Consider the following 18,649-nt stretch of genomic DNA (forward strand, 5'->3'; position numbering starts at 1 on the left):
CTGCTGAATGTTTCCAGTCAAGAGGCTCTTTCAGAAGGGTGCTGGTGCGCAGATTGCACAAATGGATGCGTTTTGGGAAGCGGTTCCCAGAACCAGCCTGACATTTCTCACCGCTGTGACCTGGACCAATGGCTGCCCTTGCAAAAGAAAGATAAGCAAAGCCAGGGGTCAAACAACAGGAACAGGCCTTGAGGAAATGATCCCTCTCTGAAATTAATGAACTCACAAGGATAACATGTGCTTTGGTGTGAGTCAGAGCTTTTCCTTTCAATGGTGCTGAGGGGAGCATGAGGGTGTGGGGTTTCTGGGGTCTCTGGGACATCATGGAAGAGGAGGTCTAGGCTGAATGGGATGAGGGCCACAGTGGCTCCTTACCAAAAGGACAGCACACGGGAAGAGATGGCTTGACAGCCTCTACTGACATCCCAAAGGCTTTTTACCAAGGGCTCAACAACTGGCCCCATAAAGCACAGAAGTGTCCATGCAGATTGACATTGTTCTTCCCAGGTGAAGGTGCTTCCCCTTAGCACCAGCTGCACAAGGAGATCTGAACAAAGAAGGGAACTACAGAAGGACTGTGCAATTCTAAATGCTGACCAAACCCTCCTAGTGCCAGCATTGGCCTCTGCCTCCCCATCCATATTTTAGGCTGGGTGTTAGGAAGAAGTTTTTCACAGAGAGAGTGATTGGCCATTGGAATGTGCTGCCCGGGGAGGTGGTGGAGTCACCATCACTGGAGGTGTTTAGGAAGAGACTGGATGGGGTGCTTGGTGCCATGGTTTAGTTGATTAGATGGTGTTGGGTGATAGGTTGGACTCGATGATCTCAAAGGTCTCTTCCAACCTGGTTAATTCTATTCTATATGGCAGTGGACTCTGGTCCTCTCTGCATGTGAGGCACTCAAGGGAGTTCTCTAAAACCTGGCATCTTCTGTACCTCTCCTTTTGCTCAGAGTGCAGGGAAAACATTTAAAATGCTGCATCTGGGGAAACAGGTAGCTCTTCCCTGAGCTGTCAGCTCACTCTTGGGGTCACTGTCCGTGGACCCCCACTGACCACATCCTTTTTACACTGGAGCTTACTTGCCTGTACAGTTCCTCAGCCTTCCAGCTCTGTGTTGGGCTGTCAGACAGAGCCAGAATAGGGTCTCTGTGCAGCCAACAGGTGTGGCTTCTGCTGGTGGGATGTCAGCAATGCCTTTTGCTCTGGGATCCAAAGCTCTGGGATCTCCAGTCAGAGTGGCTGGAGAGCAGCCAGGCGGAGAGGGACCTGGGGGTGCTGGTTGATGGTAGGCTGAACATGAGCCTGCAGTGTGCCCAGGCAGCCAGGAGGGCCAATGGCATCCTGGCCTGCATCAGGAACAGTGTGGCCAGCAGGAGCAGGGAGGTCATTCTGCCCCTGTACACTGCACTGGTTAGGCTGCACCTCGAGTGCTGTGTCCAGTTCTGGGCCCCTCAGTTTAGGAGGGATGTTGACTTGCTGGAACGAGTCCAGAGAAGAGCAACAAAGTTGGTGAGGGGCTTGGAGCACAAGCCCTATGAGGAGAGGCTGAGGGAGCTGGGGTTGCTTAGCCTGGAGAAGAGGAGACTCAGGGGTGACCTTATTGCTCTCTACAACTACCTGAAGGGGGGTTGTAGTCAGGCAGAGGTTAGTCTCTTCTCCCAGGCAACCAGTACCAGAGCAAGAGGACAGAGTCTCAGGCTGCACCAGGGGAGGTTTAGGCTGGAGGTTAGGAGGAAGTTTTACACAGAGAGAGTGATTGCCCATTGGAATGGGCTGCCTGAGGAGGTGGTGGGGTTGCCGTCGCTGGGGGTGTTCAGGGCGAGGCTTGACAGGATGCTTGGTGCCATGGTTTAGTTGGTTGGGTGGTGTTGGATGATAGGTTGGACACGATCTCGAAGGTCTCTTCCAACCTGGTTTATTCTATTCTATTCTATTCTAATGGCAGGTCAGCTAATGGTACCATCAGCTACAGGTGTCGCACACAGACAAGGAACACAATGATCCTGATTCAAACCAATTAATGTCTAAGGTGAGAAAATTCATTCTTTTCTCCTCCATTCATTCATTCTTTTGGGTAGGAGTGCTCCATCATGGCTATCAGAGCAATTTACAGCTTCCCCAGAAAAATGACATACTTGTCTTGCTTTCCAGGGCGAGGCTAAGCATACCTGGCTGAGAAGACAGTCATCTGATGCAAGCACCAGTGTAAGTGTGAAGGCATGCTGTGAGTATCATTAGAGCTGAAAGCTCTTCACTAGATGTGTTGATGTCCTGATGCTCCTCTCTCTTGTCTGTATGTCAATCCATGATGTTATTCTTCTTGAATCAGCTACAGTTGAGTTTCTCAGATGATGTTAAATCTAAGGTGGCCTAGTAGTGCTGAAACCTATGAGGTAGAGGACTCTGTTGGCTACAGGATGTGGTGGGTGAGTCACTCACCCCACCAGCCCTGCTTCAGTGGACATAGTGGTCCACAAGGTGGTCATGGAGTGTGGTGGGTTGAAAAAGCACTTTCTCCACCAGGTTGGTCTGGAGGGAGGTAAGGCTGTGACTGCACTCACCACAACTGGTGTGCTTTTCAAGGAAGGCTTGAGATAGCTCCTCAGAGTTACTGAGAACTTCAGATGCTGCCCAAAACCTCAGTGATGCAGCTAAAACAGGAAAATGAAAGTGCAAAGCATCTTAAATCTCTAGTTCTTCACAGTAACAATAGGAAAAGCCACACACCACCACTCTTCCAAACCCAGGTCTGCTCCTCTCTCTGTGGGATCACACCATGCTTACAGGGCTCTGTTCTGCCATCAGTGCTCCCTGAGAGCATCCAGACCAAGAGAAGTTGTCACTACAGGGAAGAAAGTGCTGGCTGTGCAAACAGGCTGGTTTCTCACCTGCAGCAATAGACCACAAGCATCTCCACACATTGGGAACCTTTTGGGTTGTCCTTACAAAATAAAGAGGAAAGAGATGATCCCGTTTCAACGCTCTTTGACTGTGAAAGCTTTTTGCCCTTCTGTGTTCCCTCCCCCAAAAAATCAATTAATAAATTAGTGCATTTTGTCTGGAAGCCAAAAGTTTTTCCACATTCATTTAGAATGGGGACATGCAAAAGAAGTTTTGGAATCATCATCTCTTAAAGGAAACAGTGGCAGAGTACTTTGCTCTGAAATGATTGTTTAGGAATCTGAGCAAATCCCAGGGTACTAAAAAAGCCATGATCTAAAGGAAATGTTTTGAGATTGTGAGAGGGAGATATTGCAGCCAACCTGAGCCTGAACCTTTCCTCTGTTGATGAAGCTTTTCAAGAACAGGGATTTTTGTCTGGCTTTGAGATGGGAGTGCTTTGAGGTTTCTCAAGCTCCCCAGGTAAGAGAAATTGCAGACTACAGCGAACGAGGACTCGGATTGCAGAATTATGATGTTCTACATCCCCTCTACCTTCCTTATGGAAAGCTGGCAGGATTTTTAACTTCTTTCCAGTGCTTCTCTGGTACCTGCACAAAAATTAAAGCAGGATCCCTTCACCCTTAGCAACTCACACCAGTGCCCCTGGACACAGCTCTCATGGGATCGTTCTCCCACACTCAGCTCAGAGAATCACAGAATATCAAGTTGGAAAGGTCCTCAAGGATCGTCTGGTCCAGCCTTTCTAGGTGTAGTTGAAATGAGATGGCCTAGCACCCTGTCAAGCTGAGTCTTCAAACTGTCTAATGCAGGGGAATCCACCTCTTGCCCTGGAAGATGATTCTAGTGTCTGACTGTTCTTGTGGGGAAGCATTTTCTTCTGGAGTCTAATAGGACTCTCTCCAGCTTCTCCCCATCACCCCTTGTCATTTCCATGGGACTCCTTGTAAAAAGGGAGTCTCCATCCTCCTGGCAGTGCTCCAGGTGTGGCACAATGTCTTCTTTTTCTCTGTTGGTGATGCCCTTGTTGATGCAGCCCAGTATCCTGTTGGCTTTTTTTTGCCTCTGCAGCACACTGTTCACTCATGCTGAGCCTGTTAAGTTCTTCAGCATCTCCATGGAGGAGATGCAAAGAGACAGCATTCTCCTGTCAAGTAGAAATCAAGAGCCTTAAACTCCCCAACTGTTCCCAGGTCTACTGTTTGCCTGTATTGAGAACTGGGAGGTCTTGTCACATTTTGGTACCCATCCTTTTCTTGCTCATAGCCCATTCAGATTATGGGTGGGCTACTTATTTGTTCAACTTCCCTCAAAGTCTTCTGGCTTCTCTCTTAATCCACTCAGGCAGACCAAAGTGGATGTCACTCAATGTCTTGTCTCTCTCTTTTCCCCATGATGGTTGGATGGTTCTTCATCATTCAGTCCACACCCCATGTGTTTGGTGGCTCCTTGGCTCCCTCCTACTGAAGTGGAAACCATTAGAGGACATTGGGAACTGTGATGGGATGACTCCCATGTGCATCAGCACAAACAAAATGTCATTTCCACTGGAAAATATTTCAAGGTGCTTCAACCTTCCAAGATGAAACAAAATCTTTACTTGCAAACTGTCAGTTCCAGCCATTGTTCCAGTTCCACTTGCCTATTCCAAGGAAAACAAATACATTTTGACTTGAAATGGCTGATGCTGATACCAGCTCAGACTCAGCCCTTCCCTCCTGCACATTCAGCACTAGGGGAGGATTTTGTGGTGATCAAAAACCTTCTGGATGTTTTCGTTTCAACTTCTCCAAACAGAAAGTTTCCAGAACTTTTTGTACAGGGGACATTGCAGCTTCCCATCCTGCCCTGGGTGACACCCAGATCCTCTTCTCAGGCTGTAGCCTGAGACAGAGCCAGAGTGACCAGCAGCAAGGTATGATCAAGACTTCACCTTAATTCTGGGCTTCTAGCTGCTAAATATCAACACTGGAATGATGAAGCCCATGGGAAGAGACTCCTGGCAAAGGTATTTTGCACAGGGGCGAAATGAGTTTATGGCAGTGGCCTTTTTTTGATTTGGAGGATGAAGAGGGGAATGAAGTGGGTCCACCAAAAGTAAGTTCCAGCAGAGCTCTACAAACCACAGCAGGGAGTGGTGGCTGCCAAATCTCAGTGTCTTGCTTATAACTGCCTCTGCCTCACGTCCAGCCTGAGGAGTACTGATTTTATTAGCTTGATTTTGATTTGTTGCTTCGTTGAAAGCTGGGCTACTTTATTGAGTGGGTTGACCCTTCCAGAGGGACAGCCGACACCTCCCCTCCCAACAGAGCATCAGGGACATTTAGAAGGGTTTGAACTGAACAAGGAGTTTTTATGGAACATCTGAGCTGGAAAACCCCCATAGATGAGATGATTACGCAACTTTGTTGGCACTTGCTGCTGCTGTCATTAAATAAGTCAATACAGAGTCTAATAAAAATATTTTGCTGCGTGTTAGTGGAGACTGACTCATTTTCCTTGCAAGCACATAGCTCTTGTTCTATGTTTAACAGTGCTCAGAGCTTCAGGACTTGCAGCAGTATGAGTACTGCCTTGTGGCCAGCTATTAGGAATGAGCTGTGCTGAATCAGCTTTCTTTTATCCTCTTTTCTTATTGTGTTTAACCTTTTTTTTCCCCCTTCCCCCAGAGGGAAGCAGACAAGGATTCAAACGCTGGTTTAGCTGCCCTTACCACAACTTTAGGAGGGATCAAACCAGAGCTATGATTATCACAGAATCATAGAATTGTTAGGGTTGAAAGGGACCTCGAGGATCATCCAGTTCCAACCCCCCTGCCACAGGCAGGGACCCTTCACACTAGATCAGGTTGCTCAGAGCCACATCCAGCCTGCCCTTAAAAACCTCCAGGGATGAGGCTTCTACCACCTCCCTGGGCAACTTGTTCTCACCACCCTCATGGTGAAGAACTTCTTCCTAACATCCAATCTGAATCTGCCCATTTCTACTTTTGTTCCATTCCCCCTAGTCCTATCATTACCTGACACCCTATAAGGTCCCTCACCAGCTTTCTGGTAGACCCCCTTCAGATACTGGAAGGCCACAATTAGGTCTCCTCAGAGCCTTCTCTTCTCCAGACTGAGCAGCCCCAACTCCCTCAGTCTGTCCTCACAGGAGAGGTGCTCCAGCCCTCTGCTCATCCTCGTGGCCCTTCTCTGGACACGCTCCAGCACCTCCAGATCCTTCCTGTACTAGGGGCTCCAGAACTGGACACAGGAGAGTTGCTGTGTGTTTGGAGTAGCTCCTCTCATGCAGTGGGGTGAAAGTCATTACATATCTTGGGTACTTTGTTTAATTTTTACCTTTTTTAATTATCATTTCCGTTTGAGTAGTGGCTGCCAGAGTACCCTGAGGACTTTCAGAGATGAGAGAATAGCTAAAGAAAACCATTTCCAAGGTGAAAGTATGTTTTGAACTTAAGGAAAAACATCTCTAGTTTGAGGGTGGCAAAGCTCTGGAGCAGGCTGCCCGGAGAGGTTGTGGAGTCTCCTCTGGAGGCTTTCAAAACCCACCTGGGCATTGCATTCCTGTGCAGCCTGCTCTGGGCAAACCTGCTTTTGCAGGGTGTTGGAGCACATGATCTCCAGTGGCCCCTTCCACCCCCCAGCATTCTGTGATTCTGTGATGTCCCACAGGCATCAGCGCTTGGAGGAGGTGAATCATAGAATCAGCAAGGTTGGAAGAGACCTCAAAGATCATCAAGTCCAACCTGTCACCACAGACCTCATGACAAAACCATGACACCCAGTGCCACATCCAATCCCCTCTTGAACACCTCCAGGGACAGTGACTGCACCACCTCCCTGGGCAGCACATTCCAACAGCTAACAACTCTCTCTGTACTGTGTCCTCTTGTTCTGGTGCTCATTGCCTGGGAGAAGAAACCAACCCCCTCCTGGATACAACCTCCCTTCAGGTAGTTGTAGAGAGCAATGTGGTCTCCCCTGAGCCTCCCCTTCTCCAGGCTAAGCAACCCCAGCTCCCTCAGCCTCTCCTCACAGGGCTTGTGCTCGATGCCTATCCACTGGGATGCATCCCCATCTCCCAAATCATGAAGACATGTTAGCCTTTCTGCTCCTTCTTGGGGCTTCTGTGAGGACTCTGTAGTCATGTTAATCCCTTGTTTGTCAGAGCAGAGATGTATCACCAGGAGTGAATAAGAGAGTGCCTCATCTCTCGTGGTGATGCATCTCACACATTGCCTGTCCCAGACGTTCACAACAGAAGGAGGAGGCTGAAATGGGAGGACTCCATCAGCTAAAAGACCTGAGGAGGATGCCAGTGCTTCTGGATTGTGCCCAACTGAGAGCAATTGTTCAGGTAGGTGATGTTGAGATGTCACCACCTTTTCTTCACTGTGCTGGCATGGACCACCCACCATCAACCATGTTATGGGATATAATTCTGCACAGGACCCTCTGGAGAGATCTGATTTGGTTACACATCTCCCCTTCATCCCTTAGGCTGGCCTGCCGCCAGAGGTTTAACACCATACCTACAAGCAGCAGCAGGTTTTGGTGCTGCAGAGTGCAGCCTTTTTAGGTGTGAAATAGCAGGTTTGTCCTGCAACTGATTTCAAGGCCCAGGAAAGCCTGGAGAAGTCTGTTTCTCCTGGGTGTGCAAGACCATGGAGGAATCATGGTTAAGGAATTTTACCAAAATATTTGACTCTACCTCTCTAGGCTGCAGAAGTCTTGCTTAGGGGCACTGCTCCTGGAATATTTACTGATTGTAAAGTTTATTGGCAGTGGGCAGAGTGAAATTAGATTGTCTCATCATGATCACTTGAAGCACTCCTGCTTTGAATGGCACAGTCAGATCCTTGTCTGCCTCATTTAATTGCTTTTACTACAGGATACTGATCCTTTAGATTGCAAATCCTTCCAGGCATAGACTGTCTCTTTGTTCTGGCCTTGCAGAACACATCCTGCAGTGGTGATGAGGGCTCTGGCCCAGCTACAAACATCCAGGTTTATTTTGACTACTGCACTCAGAGAGGGCTCCACAGTGGTGGCTGGAGGGTGCAAGGGTTGCAGGGTCCTCAGTGGCGCAGCTCTGCTGGGTGCTGACCCCACTATTCCCCAGCATCCACATTGCACTGAGTGATGCACATCATCTTCCATCCCTGTGATTACTCTTGTTTGTGGTGGGACAGCATTTATTGTGCAAATCACTAGCTGGGGAGAGTGTGGGAAAAAATGTTCTTAATTCCAGTCTCCCATCTCCTCCTTTTACCAAAGATCAGAGTTTCTGTTCTGGAATGTGCTGAACAAAAGGCCCCAAACATGGCATCTAAGGGCTGGCATCTCCAAACAGTGTTATGGAGAAAGGAGAGTTGACTGGTCCAAGGGAGACCCACCAAAATAATCCACACATTAGGTCATCTCCAGCTTAACTGGAGAGTCTTCAGTGTATTGCAGCAGGGATTCAACTGATGGTGAGACTCAAGTGGCTTCATTATAAACAAGGCTCAAACCAGTAAAAGGCAGAGGAAAGAGGAAAAGAAAGTGTTCAGAAGACGTGACGTAAAGTACCACCAGGGCTCATTTCAAAGCATTTCCTCCAGTCCTCTGTTCACTTAGAGCCCTCTTAAAAGTGGAGTTGTCTGCTTTCCTCTCTGCTCTTCTTAAAGATGCAGCCTGCCAAGCCCACAGCCTCCCAGTTTCCATGCTCTGCAGTCACTCTCTCAGGGCAACTGCAGCCCTGCAAAGCTTGTCTTCTCACTGACTCCAGAACGCATCTTTCTCCTGCCATTGCCCTGCCAGAGTTTTGATTAGCTGGGTTGCCATACGAGATGGAAAGCACAACAGAGTTGCTTAATGTGTGAGTTAGTCACCAGCATGGACAGATATCCTCTGCTTCAGGTTAGCTGGTTGTAGGTAGCCAGCCGTGGGAGGGATGGTTTAGTGCTGACACACACTTCTGCCATCATTTTCAGTACGAATAACCTGTTCTGCCATCCTGCCTTGACCTTGCTCCTGGTCTCTGGTTTTCTGCAGGGCTGGTGGTGGCCTTGGCTGAAGGGTAAGCACTGTCAGGTCCAAACTAGAAAATGAGAGCTTGCACTTGAGCTTAATGAAAGGTTTCTTTCCTGTGAGGGTGACAGAGCCCTGGAGCAGGCTGCCCGGAGAGACTGTGGAGTCTCCTTCTCTGGAGACTTTCAAAACCCACTTGGATGTGTTCCTGTGCAACCTGCTCTGGGTGACCCTGCGTTAGCAGGGTGTTGGACTAGATGATCTACAGAAGTCCCTTCCAACCCCCACCATTCTGTGATTCTTATGAGTCCCCCACTCTAGGACTTGGATATTACTTGTCCCCAGATCTCCTCTGTACACGTCTCTCCACTGCATACTTTCCCCGAGGGCTTGATCACCTCCTCAGGTGCTGGTAAACCACCTTTCCCTTGCTCTCCATCCAGAGGAGCAAGTTGGTCTGTAAGCCAGCCAAGCCTGTTGTTCAGGTATGGCTGTTCACCTCCTTCTGACCAGTGTTTGTGCTCTAAATCAAATATACATTGTTGGCAAACTAATCCCAGCCTGCCCCACTCTGCGATTTCCATTGCAACCACGGGCAGTGGCAGGAACTGCTGGTGCCCACCCAGCCCCTGCAGTCCTTGTCCCCTACTGTGGCACAGCAGAAGCCCTGGAGAATGAATGGTGTTTCCAGGGATTGGGGCTGGCATGCTAGCCTGCAGCCCCAGGGACTGGCTCTGGGAGCGCAGAGGGGTGTTTGTTTTTTATCTGCATTCCCAGAGCAGTGTTTGGACTTGCAAGACTGAAACCCTCCAGGAGCCCTGAGTGCTTTCGTGTTTGCATCTGCAGAGGCTTGTGCTGTCCTGATGCTGGTGTGCAGTAAGTAAATGGGGGTCACACAGCTTCAGGAAGTTTGCTTTTAAGATGTGGGAGATTCCCAAGTAAATACAGGGATCATGTTTTGCTCCCTTCCTAATTCTGCTTATGACTGCATCACAACAGAGCAGGAGACCCAGGCCACCTTGCATGACAAACCTCTAGGGCTGCTCATTTTGTGAGCTGTATGTGGGGATCTGATCCTGCTTTTGCTCCTTGCTTTCTCTTGTGGAGTCTACCCAGGTCTTCCCAACACAATGTGTGTCTCCAAGGGTCCGTCCATCTTCACATCTCATCCCATGGCTGACATCTGCAGTAGGACCTTCATCACCGCTACGTCTGAAAAGGTCAGATGCTTGGATCACATCTCGCTCCCTTCTGTTGAGCCAGGAGATCCCAAGGTCTAGTTTCTTCTGCAGCTTCTAGTTTTATCTAATGACAGAGCATTTCCCAGGTTGGGGGATGTACACAGGCTTATTGTGGCCTTCCCTGTTACTGCTGCTCATCTTATTGCTCCTTTCGGGCCAGGGCTCTCTGACTCCAGACCATGGATAGTGCTTCGAGCAAGTCTCTGTGAAATTAAATATTGACTGCAGAAGTCCAAGTCTCAATCCTCAGTCACTGATATGAAGAGTACTGGGGAAGAAATATCTTCCTTTCTGAAGGATCTGCTACTGGTCCAGCTTCAAATGTAGCAGGGACTACTGCCTCCTAATTGCTCTCTATGACTACCTGGAAGGAGATTGGAGTGAGCCCGGTGTTGGTCTCATCTCCCAAGTAACCAGTGATAGGATAAGAGGAAATGGGTTTAAGTTGTGCCAGGGGAGGTATTGGACATTAGGAAAATCCTCTTAACCAAGAGAGTGGTCAGGCATTGGAAGAGGCTGCCCAGGGAGGTGGTGGAATCACCGTCCCTGGTGGTGTTCAATAAGCTGTAGACATGGTGTTTCAGGACCATTTAGTGGTCATGGTAGCTGGGTTATGGTGGGACTCAATGATCTTAGGGACCTTTTCCAGCCTTAATCATTTATAGCACAGAGGGAAATCATCTTCCATACTGTGTCTCTTCATCTAGTCACAAATCTTCACAGAGGCCAAGAATATCATCTGAGTTAGACTTGAGGATCCTTCTGGATCCCTTCCAATTCAGGATATTCTATGATTTGGTGTTGGTGGGTGTGCACTGCCTTTTGAAGCCCAGTGGGCTAATAATCACTGAGAGTAATAGATTTGGAGTACTGTGGAGGAAAAACTAAGATGTGTCACTCCCTGACAGATTGAAACCAGGTGGTAGAGCAGAACTAGTGTGGTCCTAATCCCATGAATGCATCAACACACTGCTTGAGAAAAAGAAATGAGGAGGATGATGCAGGGAAAGAGAAAAGCTGTGGTCAGGTCAAAAGAGATTGACCCAATCTCCTCCCCAGCAGAAGAAAACTGGGGTTTGAGGCTTCTGATACTCTTCCAACAAAGTGATCATCCCTTGGTAGCAAAGAGGGACCTGCTTCAGCTCCTGCATAGCTACAGCGGTGAGAGTTTGGTTTGTCCATGGGAAACATGCCTGGTGGGCAGGTTTCAACTGATGGCTTGTTTAGGATGAGGACAAATGGCCAGGTACAGGATGAACAGGGGGTGTTCATAGAGAGCTGTGGACCTGGTTCAGCTTTGTGGCTGAAGTAGCTGATTCCTACCCAGTGACAGCAAGGTGGTCTTCCAGGCAACATCTTGGCCAGGGGAATGTGACTGCTTTCACAGGAACTCGTTTCACAGGGTGAGAAAGAAACAGCCCCAGGAGCCATGTAAAATGAACCAAACCCTGTTGATGTGAGATCTTTCCTGCCAGATGCTTAGCATCAGCTGTATCACCCTAAAAAAGCATGATGAAAAGACCTTGAAACCAAACCCTTCCCTTGTCAGCACCACTGTAAATCACTTTGCTTCTGTGCACTTATCTGCAGGCTGAACCCTTCCTTGCCAAAGCTGTATCCCAGTGGGAACAGAAATGCAGTGAAGAACCTTCAAGAAGAGGCAAGAATCTCTCTTTTCTTGTGTGTATCTCTTTTTGTTACTCCTATTGCACAACCTGTAGTCTAAGGTCTGTAATTCAAAAGCAGTGTCAGTGTAAGAAAGTTAGGGCTGAATTTGTGTCCAAGGGCTGGAGTTTCTCTTCCAGCAGGATCAAGGCTTTGGAGGTGTCAGTAGTGCTCTGTGATGGTCCCATCCAGGTGGGCAGAGCCTGCTCAGGATAGCCCTTTGCTTCTGCTTTGATACAGAGCTCCTGCCCTGGCCACAGGGAATGTTGTGGAGCTGCTGAAGCACACCAAGTCCTGGATGCATCCTTAAATTTTGCTTGCCTTTAATAATCAAAGCCATCATGACTGAACTTTTAAGTGCAAAATTTTCAGCTTTTATGGTGTGATGTACTACAGCTAGATAAGCTTCCAAGGCTTGGGCAACATTCCTTGCTTGGAGCAAGAGTGTTCACTGGAAGCTAGTTTGTGGGAGAGTGCTGCATGGCATAGTAGTCAAGGTGTGCAGCCCCTTGGGGGAGGCCCCCAACGCTACAGGTGGCTCACAGCTGGGTGTGAAGCAGGTGTGGTTTTGCCTTACCTATTGCAAGAGCTGCAGATTGAGAAATCCAGTGGCATTGTGGGTTGTCATCGTGCTTTCTTTCTGTCCTTCAGCAAATTAGCCCAGCTGGTGCATCCCTCCATGTCCAAGATCTACCAAGGTCTTACCAGGGACCTGGGGGGCTGAGTGCTGCCTGGTGACCCAGGTCCTTTGGTTTGGAGCACATCAGAGGCTGACCCATCCTCTGTCCCTTCCTTGGCCAGCTGGGATGTGTGGTTGGTTCCTACCAAGTGAGCCACATCCCAGGGAGCTGCAACATCCAGCCATAGGTGGTGTTTACCAGCAGCTGCATGCAGAGAGCTCTGATTACCTTTTGACTCAGCACAACCTTTTGCTTCCCTTTGGAGTTAACTCCACCAGCATGGGTTCTCCAGCCACATCCAGGGGATGTGGTATTGGGGCAGGGGTGTTTCTGCCAGCTGCCAGGCAGGGCACAAGCTTGTCAGGCATCACTCCTCTTGCCAGGCATGTCTTGCTGCACAGAGACACATTTGTATGGAAGAGCTGAAATTTGTGGCCGAAAGAGCTGCTGCGTGAAGGTGGTTGTGACGAAAAGGTGAGTGTCAGAGGTGGTGGCAGAAGAAGCTAAGACAGAGCTGTTAGCAAGCAGGTCAAGCACTGCCTGGAAAATCAGGACAGCAGCATGTTGAGCTCTCAGGGAGGGTTGGAAGTAATCAGAGGAGATGTTGGCTTGCTTGAGCTTTTCTATTAGCGAGGCTGAAACTCTGCCTTTTACAATCAAGTGGCAGCTAGCAGTTATGGGAGGGAAGGGTCTCTTCACATTGCTTTCTGCATCTAGCAAATTTGGGGATGGGAGTGGAAAAAAGGGAAGATGGGAACATTAGATGCCACTCACAGAGCAGTGATGTCCATCAGTTTCTGCCAGCAGTGCTCCTGGGACATGGGTAGAAAACTGGGAAGCCGATAGCCAGAATAGCTCTTGTTATCTCAGCACTGCTACTTTTCACACTGCTTTCGAGGTCTGTGCCTGGCCAGACTGGTGCTAGGTCCCAAAGATCCTGAGCTGGGGCCTTGCAGTGCAGCTTGGGTGAGGCAGGAGGAGGGGAGCACCCAGGGTTCCTCTCTCACGGATGCAATGCACCCTCTCGTGGTGACCAGCCAGGGCAGGTGCCTGGGCAGAGCATGGGTGTTGATGGGTGCCTGCTGAACAAGGGTTTGCTTCCTGGCATCATACCTGGGCACAGGTATCCTTCCAAAATACTTGAAACTGGCTTCCCCTCAGCTGGGATCAGCCTGCCCGCCTCATCTGATGCTTTTCCTCCCTGTGAGGAGCCTGCAAAATAAATCAGTGTTTTGCATAAACAAAGCCCAGGAGAAGTGTCGGTGAAAAAGCCAGTGGTGAGGAGAAGAGAAGTTTTTCTTTTTCTCCATCACCCCTTAAGCCAGGGAGGTATTTGTCCATCTGACCACCCACTTTTTCCCCTCCCATCAGCTGGGAGCCAAAGTTCGGCTTGCCGAAATGTGCCTCCCCTTCGTCTCGCCCCTTTCACGGGGAACTCAAACCCCCAGTACTTGTCCCGCCAAGGAGGCTGCGCTGCAGATCCCACTGTGCAGCCGTATCCTGCAGCCTTGGACAGGAGCAAGACAAAGGGGAGCTGCGGCAGGGGCGAGCGGAGGGTGGGCATCCCAGGCGTGACAAGCTTCGTGGCACCGGGGTGGTCCCCACCCCCAGGGCAGCCGGGGCTCGGCCAGCCCTCGCTCCCACCTGCCCCTTGAGCCGCTGGCGTTCTCTTCCTGTGGCTTTAAAGTTCCCTCGGCTCACGGAACAGAAGAGGGAGGAGAAAGAGTTTCATCATCGCTCCCGACAGCAGACATAAAAACTTCGCGCTCAGGCTGCCTGCCGCACTCTCGGGCTTGGAGGGCTTTCGGCGCCGACGGTGTGGGCTGCCAGCGACGGGACCGGCTGGAGAGGCGAGGGAGCCCGCCTGCAGCCCAGCTATTTAAGGGTCCCTAGGAAGCGCTCACGATGGGAGTCCACCCCGAAGCCGGCAAATCCCCAGTCGACGTTCCAAAAAGATCTGGCACTTGCTCTCGGAGTATCTTCTGCAACATCAAGGTAAGAAGCGGTGCCCGGCAGGGATGTGCCACTTCCGCGGCAGGGAAGGAGGAGGGATGCTCGCGTGGAGAGGGACCCCAGCCCATCCCAGGGGTATCCACATCCCCTGGACACGTCGCCAGTGAAACGAGGGCTGTTTGCTGAGATGCAGCCTTTGAAAGGCAGCTCCTTGGGCAGCCCAGGGCGACGCTGCTGAGGTCTGCCTTACCGGCGCACAAGAAGAGCTGGTGGTCTCGGAGGGGTTTGTAGCAGCATCCTCTACCCTGTATGGGTATGATGCCCTCTGGAAGTGGCATGGGCAGCTCTCCGTGGGCCTGCGGAGCTTACCCATGGCATCCGGTACACAGCGTCCTGCTGTTTAGGGAATGATTAACCACATCCTGGTACGAAAAGAAAACACTGCCCTGCTCTGAAAAAAGGAGGTGAGGAAGGGGCATTTTGAGTGGCAGAATCAATCTCATCAGGTCCGAGTGGGTTTTCTGGTGTTGGTTGCCCAGTTACTCACCTGCCTCTATTAGCAAGGCAAGATCTGTCATCCCAAATCTGGTCCCTGCCTAAGTGTCAGGATTCTGAGCTCGTTGGCTGCAGGAGACACCCCCAGCCATGCTCGTACACCACCCCTTGCCCTGTCGTGTTTGGACGGGCACCAAGGCTGCTGCCCGTGCTGACTCCCATCCCCAGGACATCTGCCTGCATTTGCCAGGATTTCTCTTGGGAAAAAGCAGCGGGGTAGGGGTGGAATTTTGTGCCTCAGTTGGCAACCAGGAGCACTTTTAGGGAACAATGTCTCCCATCAATACCTGGCCACAGGCAGAGCAGCTCTAAGTGTGAGAGGGGCTACTAGCTGGCCAGACCCCCTTGTGCTGGGGCTGCTGGCTGTGCCTGGGGCTCAGGTGTGATTTCCCACTAGTGTTACTGACTGTGAGCGTGTGCTTGCTGGGAGGAAGTGTTTCTCAGCACTTCCCAGCTAAGTGTGTTTTCAGGAGTGTGCAGTCATGGGCAGGACATCATGGTCCAGCATGGCTCTGGGTTTTGTTGGCCACCTATCTTTCCTCTTCTTGAATGAAGGATGGCTCTGCCTGCCATTGTTCGGGTTGTGCTTGCTTGGGATTGCTTTCTGGGCTGGAAAAAGTTTTGCCAAGTCGTGGGGCCCTAACAGTTCTGTTGGCATAGAATCATAGAATCAACAAGCTTGGAAAAGACCTCAAAGTCACCCAACACCTCATGACTACTAAACCCTCCCTTCAGGTAGTTGTAGAGAGCAATAAGGTCTCCCCTGAGCCTCCTCTTCTCCCTGATGTGGGGATGCTGCCAGGGTATCACGGGGCTGTTCCCAACAGGCTGCTCTTCTTCCTGGAGACTCAGAGGGCTGGAAACATCATCCCAGATGATGTCTTCTGGTTCAACATCCCTGAAGGTCTCTGCTGCCCAGGCTGGGCTGTTGCAGGAGGAAACTTGACGGTTCTTTATGGCTGTGAGCACCAAGAAGAAAATTGCCCTATGATTACCTTAGGTAATTTAAAGCTGCTTCTGGGATACTCTGCTACAGCCCCAGAGAGAAATGGTGACCTGACCCCTCCTCTGCTGGAGGTGCAGAAGGTGGCCCTAACCCCACTCCAGGATGCTCCAGTAATGACTGGAGGTGCTCTGGGTGAGTAACATCACCCCAAATGAGAGCTCTTCTTGTAGTTCACACACCTCCCTAGCCATACACACAGCTCCATTCAGCTGCATGTTTGCAAAATTATCTTGAACTGAAAAAAAACATTGCCAAACTCAATGGCTTTTTCAGGATTTAAAGCATTAAGGTTAAAAAACCCAGCCCCAACAGATGTTAATTTATTTCTACACCCCATAAGCAGCCACAGGATACACAGGCTGTTTGTGCCATATGAGCTGGGCTGGACGCTCAGCACCCTGCATGCCCCAGGTTACTTGGGTCAGGGACTGTGTCCTCCTCCTCAGGGGCATTTGGCAGAAAACATGGGGGTGTCACTTTGCTAGTGGCAGGAGCTCTGGCTGCGCCAGGAGGTGGCTGGCTGCTCACATTCATCAGCTCCAGCTCCAGTCACCCAGCATGTAGTGCCAAGTGGAGGGCTCAAAGCTTCATTTCAAAATGAGCAAGGATCTTGGAGCTCCTCTGGCAAGCCACAGGAAGTTGCTCCAGGGGAGCTTCAGGTTGGACATTAGGAAGGGTTCTTAACCATTTAAACAGGGTCCCCAGAGAGGTGGTTGAATTCCCACACCTGGAGGTGTTTCAAAGAGGCAGAGATGTGGTGTTGAGGGACATGGCTTAGCCATGGTACAGTTAGAGAATGGTTGGACTTGATGATCAAAAAGGTCTTTTCCAATTGAAGCAGTGATATGGTTCTATTCTAAGACTCTGTCCATCACTGAGCCTGTCCTAGGGGATAATGGTGATTTTGGAGGGAGAGGTGGTGCTGCAGCACACGGTGTGGCAACTGTGTGGGACCCCATGAAGAGTGATCCTAGGAGCAGGAGATGCCACCAGAGCCCCCCACCTCCTGCCTGCCCTGGCTGGTGTAAATGTAGCTGCACTAAGACAGAAGCAGCACTTTTGGTTTAAAAACTCAACAGGTTTTTTGCTAAGTCAAAGGGAACCAGCCCTCAATTTAGCACAGCCCAACAGTGGCACCATGCAAGCATGTCAAGGAGCTCTATCAGAAGATGCTTGTTAGGATCAATTGGATGATGTGTACCATCTGGAGTGGCAGGGAGTCAGGACATGCATCCCTTGGTGAAAATGTACAGGCAGTGACATCCCTCACCCCCTCCTGACTTGTACACTTTTCCTGTGCTGTGGCATTTGTGTTAAAATAGATACACATCAAACAAACAAAACCCCAAACCAACCAAACAAACCACCCCCCCCAAAAAAAAACCCCAACAAACCCAAGCCAACCAACCAAACCCCACCCCCCCAACAAAAAAAAACGGCCCTGCAAGGTAGATTAACTTGTCATCTCTCTCAGATCCCCAGAATTAGTAGGAAATTGGTGTCACAACTAAATTGCCAGGTCTGGGGAGTTATTTTGTTGTGACTGGGTCATCAGAGAGCGAGGTGTCCAGCAAGCATCCCAGCTTACATGGCTTTAGAGCTGATGTTTGTACAAGAAGCCAAGGGTGATGTAAATAACATGTCTTCACCTAGCTCCTAACTGTGTGGCAAGCTGCTGGCAGAGATGGGGACTGTAAATGGGTTTAGAATCATAGGATCACAGAGTTGTTTTGGTTGGGAAAGACCTTCAAGATCATTGAGTCCAACCATTCTCACAACTCTACCAAGTCTGGTGCAAAACCATGGCCCACAGCACTAGATCTCTCTGACTTTTGAACACCTCCAGGGATGGGAATTCAACCACCTCCCTGGGCAGCCTGTTCTAGTGTTTGAGAACCCTTTCAGGGAAGAAGATTCTTCTAATGTCCAACCTAATGGAGAAAATCTTCCCCACGAAGTGGGTGAGGCACTAGAGCAGCTTGGCCAGAGGAGTTGTGGAGACTCCAGCCCTGGAAATGTTCAAAGCCAGGTTGACCGTAGCCTTGAGCAAGCTGGTCAAGGAGGTTAGGAGGTGTGTTTGCCCATAGAACTAGATGGTCTTTAAAGTTCCTTCCAACCCAAACCAGTCTATGATTCTATGATTCTAAATCTCCCCTGGTGCAACTTGCAGCCAGTTAAATTAATTAAGCACAGCATCCTATAAATGATGGCAGTTTCTGATGAGGACAGTATCTCCAACACTTCTTGTAGCAGGCTTCAAGTCTTAATCACGAAGCTCCTATTTAATCCCCAGAGGTTTGCATGCCAGCATCATTTTCAGAGTGTCCTTTGCAGGGCTATGTCCAAAAGTAATGAATTCATTTTCTGTGCAAACTGTTTTGCTCCTCTGTATTCCCCGTGATGGGGACCACCACCACCACCCCTCTGCACTGGTTTATCACTCTTGGGGTGCTTTTCAGCACCACCTCAGTTGCTCTGCTGCTCAAAGGTGAGGAAGCATGGTGGTGCTGGGGATGAGCACGGGAGAGGCTAAGGTCCCTTTGGAAAGCAGTGGTTCTTATGCTTCTGTGGGATGGGGATGGTGGCTTTATGGATTGATGGGAGAGAGACTCTGCTGGGGATGCAAGAGAAC

At 49.9% G+C, this 18,649-nt stretch overlaps 1 protein-coding gene across 1 annotated transcript in view; it reads left to right on the forward strand.

Moving 5' to 3' along the window:
* The first annotated feature begins 14,251 nt into the window (after positions 1-14,251).
* Positions 14,252-18,649, forward strand: part of SLCO2A1 (solute carrier organic anion transporter family member 2A1) — a 29,645-nt gene continuing 25,247 nt past the window's right edge. Inside the window, exon 1 of the mRNA XM_009899437.2 lies at positions 14,252-14,498. Within this exon, the coding sequence (XP_009897739.2) occupies positions 14,409-14,498 (90 nt within the window). The 5' untranslated portion in view covers positions 14,252-14,408. The remainder of the gene's footprint in view (positions 14,499-18,649) is intronic.

The sequence above is a fragment of the Dryobates pubescens genome, chromosome 13 (genome assembly GCF_014839835.1).
Source record: "Dryobates pubescens isolate bDryPub1 chromosome 13, bDryPub1.pri, whole genome shotgun sequence".
Classification (NCBI taxonomy): Eukaryota; Metazoa; Chordata; class Aves; order Piciformes; family Picidae; genus Dryobates; species Dryobates pubescens.